Raw genomic sequence first — 9,000 nt, 5'->3', positions numbered from 1 at the left:
AAAAATCCATTAACCCAATAACAATGACCCAATAACATTTTTTACGGTTCGATTTTTACACACCCCTAATATTTAGTATATTAGACAAGTAAAGATGGATCGAGAGAGCAATAATTTAACTTTAAAATGTCAAGTTCACCTTTAATGATTAAACAATCATCTTTGACTTGTTTTAGATTTTATTCTTTCTTAAACTTCGTATCAAATCAAAAATAAAATTATTACTAATGATTTCAATCAAAATTTAAAAAAGAGAAAATCCTCTAGTAATATGATTACATGTGGAGCATTTTGCAAGTTGAAACTTTTTGGAATCTTTATATTTATAAATTATAAGATATGGTTAAAATGAGTAGTACAATGCTAATGAACAGCTCCCAGTGGCCAAAGATCCCACTGAAAATTTTTTGCCAATGAAAAGGATAGTTTGTCTTTTTTCTAGTACTATTATCTTTGCATCTTTGGGACATTCTTTTAACTAAATTATTATACCTTTTTGAAAAATCATTTTATTTTGAGGCAACTTTAGTATAATCTACTGTTTTCTTAACCAAAAGTACATTATTGATTCTACTGTTTTTTATGGGGCACATAGAATTTTGAATAAAAAATGTCTATTTGTAATATACTTTAGATTTTAAAGTGAATTTGAGTATATGATTGTATCACTAAATATGTATTTTTTTAATCATATAATTCTTAATATTTGTTAGTCCACCATTTGGTAGAGTGGTCCCTTAGTAATCAGTTAATATGAGTAGAGTCCTCACTAAACTTTGATTTGATTTAAATAAATAGACAAAAATGGCACTTTCAAGTTTCAATCCATTGTTTTCATACTTTCGTATGATTTTAGGTCTTGACGTCTGATATTTATATTGAGATTCTATTAATTTGATCAATACATTATAAATAATTCATTTTTCGGACTAGATCTTTGAATACTTTTTTTTTTTCACTTCTAGAACTCGAACTCCAAATAGTTGGTTAAAAATGAATAAATTTCAACCATTCCATCATAACTCACGTTAGTTGTTTTTACGTCTGGTTCAAGTAAAAGAGTTTGTGTCTGCAGGGACGGAGCCACCTTGTAAGAAGGGGGTTCATCCGAATCCCCTTTGGCGGAAAATTATATCATTTATACATAGTTAAAATAATTTTATATGTATATATAGTAGATGTCGAACCTCCTTCGGCTATTTCATGTGTCTGCTTCTATAAATTTTAAACCCCCTTATTGAAAATTTTGGCTCCGCCTCTGTGTGTCTGCATAATATCTGAAAAGCCAACTATATGTATTCACGTGTATGCTTCTTTTTTGATATGGACATATATCATATATATTCACGTGTATGCTTCTTGTTTGATGTCGACTTATTTAAAGAACAAAATATTTACAAAAGGGATCTTCAATTATTAGAAAATGTCCAAAAAAAAGAAAAGGAAAATTACAAGATACAACATCTAACATGTCGTTTAAACTTGTTCGAAAGATAAATTAAGTGGGTGAATGTTATAAATTAGGTTGAGTTATATTATTGGGGGTAAAGTTCTTTTAATACTATCCGCTGACGTGTTTCTTTGTTAGTTATAAAAATAAATTTTGTCTGAAGGTATAATGAAATGAATATATTTAGCTCGAAAATATAATTACAGTTATATTTCTACGATTTTCAATAGTACAAGAATATATTTGACCCTTTTTCGTCGTTGAAGTGTACCATTAGTCTTAATGGTATCGTTAATTGATAGAATATTCCTCTATTAATGCCACTTGTCACTATCTTTGTACGAGTTCAGGTAGAGGCAGAAAATATCAGATCCTTTCATAAAGCAACTTTTTCTTATAACATTCTCACCATTTTCCTCCAAATCTCCGCCATTGACGATCAGCTCAGACCTTCGTTTTTTCGTCTATTTAAGCATAAACTGTAACAATGACAGACGTAACTGATGATATAGCAGAGGAAATCTCGTTTCAAGGATTTGATGATGATTGTAGGTTGCTTCAAAGCCTTCTTAATGATGTTCTTCATAGAGAAGTTGGTCCAAAATTCATGGAAAAAGTTGAACGAACTCGTGTCCTTGCTCAGGTTTGTTCTCGGAATGATTTTGTTTATTTTGTATTAGGACTATAAACACATTGAACTACTGTTGATTTTCCCCCTTTTTTTTGATTGATTATATATCATGTGGATGGAATGGACGATTTTCTATTTTATTTATGTGAAAGATCTGTTTTCTGCATGCTTGGATTGTTAGGCTTAATGGATTTGTGTTTTCTCTGTTTGTGTTTTGCTTTTTTGTACATGCATGTGCTCAAAATCATGTTGATTTAGTGATTGATGTTGTTTGATGCGTCTGTTTTTATGTGTTCTGAGCTAGAGATGATACTTGTTGAATGATTTTTTTATGTGTAGACTGATGAGGAAATTTTTAGTATGTGTAATTGATTTGTTGAAATTCCTTTTGATCTATATATGTTTGCTTGGATTCTTCAAAAATGTGAACGGATGCATGTGGATACTCCAAAAGTAGTGTGTTTTTGGAGAATCTGATGAGTGCGGCATCGGAAGGGAAGGGTCCACACAACTTAGCTTTTAATACCAGCATTAGAAAAATTAATATAATGCAGAAGTTTGCTGAATTTTGGGTATATTCTTTGAACATGTCTTTGTGATGTCACAATGGATTGGTTTCTTTGTTCAAAAAGGGCAGTGGCAAGTGAAGAATTTACTACTTATAGTATGTGGTTGTACTAATTGGAAGTTTTTTTTTTTCTTTCCATCTTTAGGGTGCCTGTAACATGAGAATGGCGGGAATTGAGGATACGGCAGAGCTTCTTGAGAAACAACTGGCATCAGAGTTGTCAAAAATGACGTTAGAGGAGGCGCTTGATCTTGCCCGTACGTTTAGCCATTATCTTAATTTAATGGGAATTGCAGAAACACATCATAGGTGAGTAGCCCCTCATTTCTCTCTGCTCAGCTATTTCATTTACTAGCAAGCGCTTATGGGTTGCTTATCGCAGTTATAGTAGTAAGGGTAGTAATTCTGAATGTTGAATTGGCTTGGTGAAAGATTTAAGTGCTTGAGTTTCGCCTTTCAATAGGCAGGTATAGAAACCACTTAAATGTATTTGATAACTGACTCATGTCTGTAGAGTACGCAAGACGCGAGGAGTAGCACAATTGTCAAAATCTTGTGATGACATTTTCAACCACCTCTTACAGAGTGGTGTTCCCCAAGATCAGCTTTATGATACAGTTTGCAAGCAGGTTTGTTCTAATCATCCAATTTATCAGCTTACTACATGTGGAAGTGTTTTGATCTGGCGTTTTTTTCATTTAAGAAAATTTTCTTCTTCTGCAGGCTGTTGAGATTGTTCTCACTGCACATCCCACACAAATAAACCGTCGTACCTTACAATACAAACACATCAGAATTGCTGTGAGTTTTCTTTCCCAGAATGTTTTCTGGAAAAGAGTACAGTTGTATATTTGATCAAACCATCTTTGACTACCGTTTCCCTGTTAATCTTTATTTTGTGTAGCACCTTTTGGAATATAATGACAGGCCTGATCTTGAGATTGAAGACAGAGAGATGCTGATTGAAGATCTGGTGGGTGCCATTGCATGTTATGGGTATTAAAGCCACATATTGAACAACTTCACTGATCCAATAATCTTGTGGTTATTGTAGGTCAGAGAGATGACATCTATATGGCAAACAGATGAGCTCAGGCGACACAAACCTACTCCAGTTGATGAAGCTAGGGCTGGTATTTTTTTTGAGATTTGTACAAATTCTGATTTCGACACCTTTTCATTCTAGAAAGACAACAAGTTAAAATCTTTCAGGTTTACATATTGTGGAACAGACACTGTGGAAAGCTGTGCCCCATTATTTACGTCGAGTCAGCAATGCTTTAAAAAAGGTTTTGTGTAATATGATTTTTGACACAGTTGTAACGAAGGTATACAATATGTTATAATTGGTTCTGCCTCCTCCTTTTAGCATACTGGAAGGCCTCTACCATTGACTTGCACGCCGATAAGATTTGGATCTTGGATGGGGGGCGATCGAGATGGAAATCCAAATGTCACAGCAAAGGTTACATTTAATATACACTTACATGTAAAAGACTTAGTGTTGTATATCCGAACTAAGTTGAATCGTTATACTCTGATGAATATGGAGTTTGCATACATTACTTTTTCTGTGTTCAAGATCCAGTATAAATAAAACCTGTCACAGTAAAGTCTTGCTTCCACTTGGGTAATGTTTCTTTTCTCACAAACATTGATGAAACTTCCTAGTATAAGTTCAGTAAACAATCATAGGAAAAAAATAAAATTTTGCTCAGCACATACTTGACGAGAAGCAGAGTTCTTTTTTGCTGCATTCCATTGTTTGTGTAAGCAAAGCCATCACTTGTACTGATGCAGTAATTTCCACCTATAAAATTAACATATACTTTTGTCATTTCAGGTCACAAAAGATGTCTCTCTTCTGTCCAGGTGGATGGCTATTGATCTTTATGTACGAGAAGTAGATAGCCTAAGATTTGAACTTTCCATGACTCAATGCAGTGAAAGATTTGCAAGATTGGCACATGAAATCTTAGAAAAAGGTTTGTTATCTCAAAATTCTTTTGGAAATTTGCTCAGTGGGTCATCCTCTTACTTGGCTGGTGGTAAATTTTTGGCTTTGGTTTTCAACTATATGTTTAGGTCAATGAGTGACAAATGAATCTGGTAATTTTAATCAATCAGCTATCCAAATATTATTTAACATGATTCAGATCATCAAGAAGCTAAGGTACCTGATGGTACTCTCTTTTCTTCTTTCTTTTTGAAGTCTTAAGTAAAAATTTCAAATGTTCCCTGTTGGTGGATCTCTTTTTCTTTTATCTTTTCTTCACTAAAAGTGTGATATATAACAGAAGGACTGTAATGAGAAATCCACAGCAGTAGGTGACTCTGCTCAATTTATTAAGCACGGAAACTATTTTATTCCTATTCTTTTGATAACCGAGAAATCCCTGAGGACTAGTGACACATGGTTTGAAACTCGGTGGATACTATGTTAATTCTATGGTTTAGAGGTCGGCCGTTATTTGCTAGTCATGTTTTTTTAAGATGCTAATCTTACTGTAGAACTTGTATGTCTCATTCAAATGTTCAATTATTTGGAATGGGTTGTCAATCCAGAAAATTTTCCTTCGTAAGGGATGTATTGTGACTCTCAAACTTAGCCCTATGCCAGATAGAATATATTCTAGCTTATTATTTACAGCAGATGGAGGCCTTTTCACTTATCTATTCATCTTGTTTTTATGACATTCTCAAGCAGTTAGGCCATCTCGATTAAAATCTATTACTGAATTAGAATCCAGGTATCTATGTTTTCTGACGGTCTCTCGGAATACCGTCCAGGAAATACTTCTGACAATCACTTTGATTCATGGAATCACTCCTCAAATTGGAGTCAATCAAAACATCAAGGACAACATGCTCCTCCTTTCCCTACACAGCTTCCTACCAGAGCTGATCTGCCCTCTTGCACAGGTAGTGCATATTCATTATCCATTTCATTTATACTGACAACTTCAACTTATATCATCTAATACAATAAAGCCTTTAAAATGCTAGAATTTCTTCATTTCAGCTCGGTTATTATTATTATTAATGTATTCTTAAGTTAATATACCTTCCTTCCCACTTTATGTGATGTTGCTTGATTGGCCACGGAATTTAAGAAAGAAAGAATGACTTTTGAGACTTGTGGTTTATAACGAGCCATATATATGTGTATGACTATAAATAATCTCATTAAGGTTAAAATGGTAAGTTTAAAGTTAACTTGTTCCTAAACATATAAAGTTATCATTCTTATGGGACAAATAAAAAGGGAAAGTGCATCACATATACTCCATGTTGCATTAATTTTCTCTAGCTTCCTTGTTATTTTCGCTGTACTAAATAAATTGGTAACCTTTTTGTTGATTTCCTTGATTGTCAAATAGGGTTTGTGAAATTACGAACATATACCTATCAGGTTAATTTTATTCTGTGCCGTCAAGATGCTTCAACGTTTTTGGGTCAATGAATTGGAATTTTGGATATCTCTAATCTTATAGGAGTAACATCGAAAAATGTCCAATATCTGTAAAAGCAGATACCATAATATGTTTATTGTTGTAATTCATCATCGATGCTCAATGCTGTAAACTGACATTTTTTGTTTATCATGTTTCTGAAGTTCAATTTGCTGCTTTTTCTGTATCTTTCTCTCTTGAGTTGTTTTTCAGTATAAAATCAATGTTAACTAGTTACTGATAAACATAACAAATGATCTTTCACAGCATGCAGTGATGTTGAGTCCCACTATCCTAGACTGGCTCTTCCCGGGACAGGTGTCATACCGCTCAAAAATCAGGTTAAGCTGGTTATGTGATTTCATTACAGTTGTCATTCTTGTCTGTCTATGCTCCTCTATCTTCAGAAATTAGTTTGTTCCTTATTGTTTTCTTACTCCAGAAACATACTCTGTTTTTCTCGTGCATTATAAATCTTTACAGGATGGTCAGACTACTTCAAAAGTGGGTCCCCTTGATGGTGATTCTAGTAAAAATACTGAAAAGGCGTATGGAAATGGAAATATAACACCACGGTCTGCTTCATTAAGCTCTAGTCAGCTTCTCCAAAGGAAACTTTTTGCCGAGACCCAGGTCGGAAGGGCCAGCTTCCAAAAGCTAATGGAACCAAGCTCATCACATAAACCTGGAATTGCGCCTTATAGAATTGTCCTTGGGGATGTAAAAGAAAAGGTATCCTCTTTGTTCCTACAACACTAGTCAGATATGCTCTCTTGCTCAGACAACAAAGCTTTTATTGGAATTTGATACGTGGAAACTTAAGAATGATAGGTATGCTTTCCTTGAGTACTTTCTCCGGTACATTTCTCCACAATATGGTAGATGATGGTTCTGTTTTGATGGTATGGTACTGAAAAGATTTCAAAAGATGTCAAATCTAACAAATCTTTCTTCTTTGATACCCAAAATTTCTTTGTAAAATACAATGCATTTCAACAACCAGAACTTTATATTTAATTGCATGAAGAGAGTACAATTACAACTGTTCATTATTGTTATTCATCTTTTCTATGTTAAATCTTTTGACGTTTTGATTAGAAATGGATTTGATTTTTTTAGGTTTGTTTGGTTTGTCAATTGGAAAACAATGTGCTTGTTTGGATTTGGTTTTGGAAGGGTGGGTTTGTGTGTTGGAAGAATTGTTTTTCTGAGTAGTATGCCTTAGATTCCTTTCTGTTTCTGAAAAAAAAACAAAGTCAAAGCTGCTATTCCTGCACACAAAATATGTTGCTGTTTGTTATTACTTGTGTGCACATATGTAAGTCTATGTGGAAACTACTCAGGGTTCTTCAGTGTGGGAATTTCCACCCCGGTAGTCATTTTGATAATTTGGTTTGCCAGATGGATCTTAGTCACTTAGGGGTCATTTGGTTTGAGTACAAGTTATGTTGGGACAAGTTATGCTGGGACAAGTTATGTTGAGATTAGTTATACTGAGATTAGTTATACTAGCATTATTTCTTATTGATTCTATGGTTTGTTGTACTAATAACCATTACATACTTCCTAAAAATAAGTGGTTTGATTACAAAAATACCCTCTTAGAGCATGAAGGCAATTGCACCTTTTGAATATATGGAAGCAGTATTTTTCTCATAGAAGTATAAATACATCCCAAAAATTGAACAAAAATTACACTGGGGACTATCAAAGGAATTCACATCAGAATTTGTTAACAAGCATAAAGGATCTTATTATCCTGCAACAGAAACAGGCCATAATTAGAGATCATATATTTAGCTATACATTTGTCGATCGATTCCTTCAATCTTTTTCAATTTCTGAGTACAACTACTTGAGTTTCTCAATGTTCTCTTCAGAAGTGTCCCAGTATCCACGCCTGTTGGCCTCCAAGAATGTTTGAAGCAACTTCCTGAAAGAATTTGAATTCTTGTTCATAAGCCTGGTCAACATCTCTTCATCTTTGATGAATGTTGTGTTGGCTTCTTCATAGACCCAATTGTCAGCTTGGCCTGAAGTTGCAATCCACCCCACTGTGTTGGTCAATCGTTTCTCAATCTCATGAACACCCCACTGGCCACTGTGTTGGTCAAGTGGCAGGTTATCAATTAAAGGGTAGTTTTGTCTTTTGATAAATTTATCCCATCACAAATTGTGATGGGATTATTATACCATCCTTTTGGAGGGATAACTTATCCCGGTACTATTTATTAATCCCGGGATAAGTTATCCCAAACTTTCCAACCAAACACTAAATTAAGTGCCACTAAATATTTATCCCAGGACTATTTGTGCTTATTCTTCACACCAAACGAGCTCTTAGAGTTAATATATGGTTGATGAATGAACTTTTTGTTGTAACGAAGTAGTGCCTAAGTACCACCACTTCCAACTACTGGCCGAGTTCTAGTTTTTTTTTTTTTTTTTTTTTTTTTGTTAAGCAAGAAATTGGTTGGTAGATATGAGAATAATAAATCAAAATTGATTTGACACACATTAGTTGGATTTTCTAATTTGTGGAGGTAGTTTTCTGGAAAGACAAGTGTCAAAAACACACTTAAACTATTTCATTTTTTTGAGTTTCATACCCAAACTATTGAGAGTGAGTTTCATACCTAAACTATCACTTATTAGTTTGAGAAACACACTGCTCTCTTTTATTACACTCTCGTCATGGTGTGTGTACTACACTCTCTTTTAATTAAAAAAAAGTGTCACATCACACTCCACATGGACAAAACATTCCACATTGACAAAAAATAAATAAATAATTATTATTAGTTAAAACTAAATATTAAATAATTATTATCCCAAAAAAACAATATTTTTTTGTAAAATAAAATGTAAAATATTTTTCTTACCTCACTTCATTACTTCC

General features: G+C 33.7%; 1 protein-coding gene across 1 annotated transcript in view; it reads left to right on the top strand.

The window, feature by feature from the left end:
• Window positions 1-1,847: 1,847 nt before the first annotated feature.
• LOC125856414 (phosphoenolpyruvate carboxylase 4) overlaps window positions 1,848-9,000 on the top strand; it is a 14,948-nt gene continuing 7,795 nt past the window's right edge. Inside the window, exons 1-12 of the mRNA XM_049535945.1 lie at window positions 1,848-2,093; window positions 2,795-2,958; window positions 3,164-3,278; window positions 3,373-3,450; window positions 3,554-3,622; window positions 3,704-3,782; window positions 3,862-3,938; window positions 4,019-4,114; window positions 4,493-4,634; window positions 5,440-5,571; window positions 6,369-6,442; window positions 6,585-6,833. Of these exons, the coding sequence (XP_049391902.1) occupies window positions 1,938-2,093; window positions 2,795-2,958; window positions 3,164-3,278; window positions 3,373-3,450; window positions 3,554-3,622; window positions 3,704-3,782; window positions 3,862-3,938; window positions 4,019-4,114; window positions 4,493-4,634; window positions 5,440-5,571; window positions 6,369-6,442; window positions 6,585-6,833 (1,431 nt within the window). The 5' untranslated portion in view covers window positions 1,848-1,937. The remainder of the gene's footprint in view (window positions 2,094-2,794; window positions 2,959-3,163; window positions 3,279-3,372; window positions 3,451-3,553; window positions 3,623-3,703; window positions 3,783-3,861; window positions 3,939-4,018; window positions 4,115-4,492; window positions 4,635-5,439; window positions 5,572-6,368; window positions 6,443-6,584; window positions 6,834-9,000) is intronic.

Source organism: Solanum stenotomum, chromosome 2, assembly GCF_019186545.1.
Source record: "Solanum stenotomum isolate F172 chromosome 2, ASM1918654v1, whole genome shotgun sequence".
Classification (NCBI taxonomy): domain Eukaryota; kingdom Viridiplantae; phylum Streptophyta; class Magnoliopsida; order Solanales; family Solanaceae; genus Solanum; species Solanum stenotomum.
Note: the sequence above shows the minus strand (reverse complement) of the source record. Positions and strands in the feature narration are given on the sequence as shown.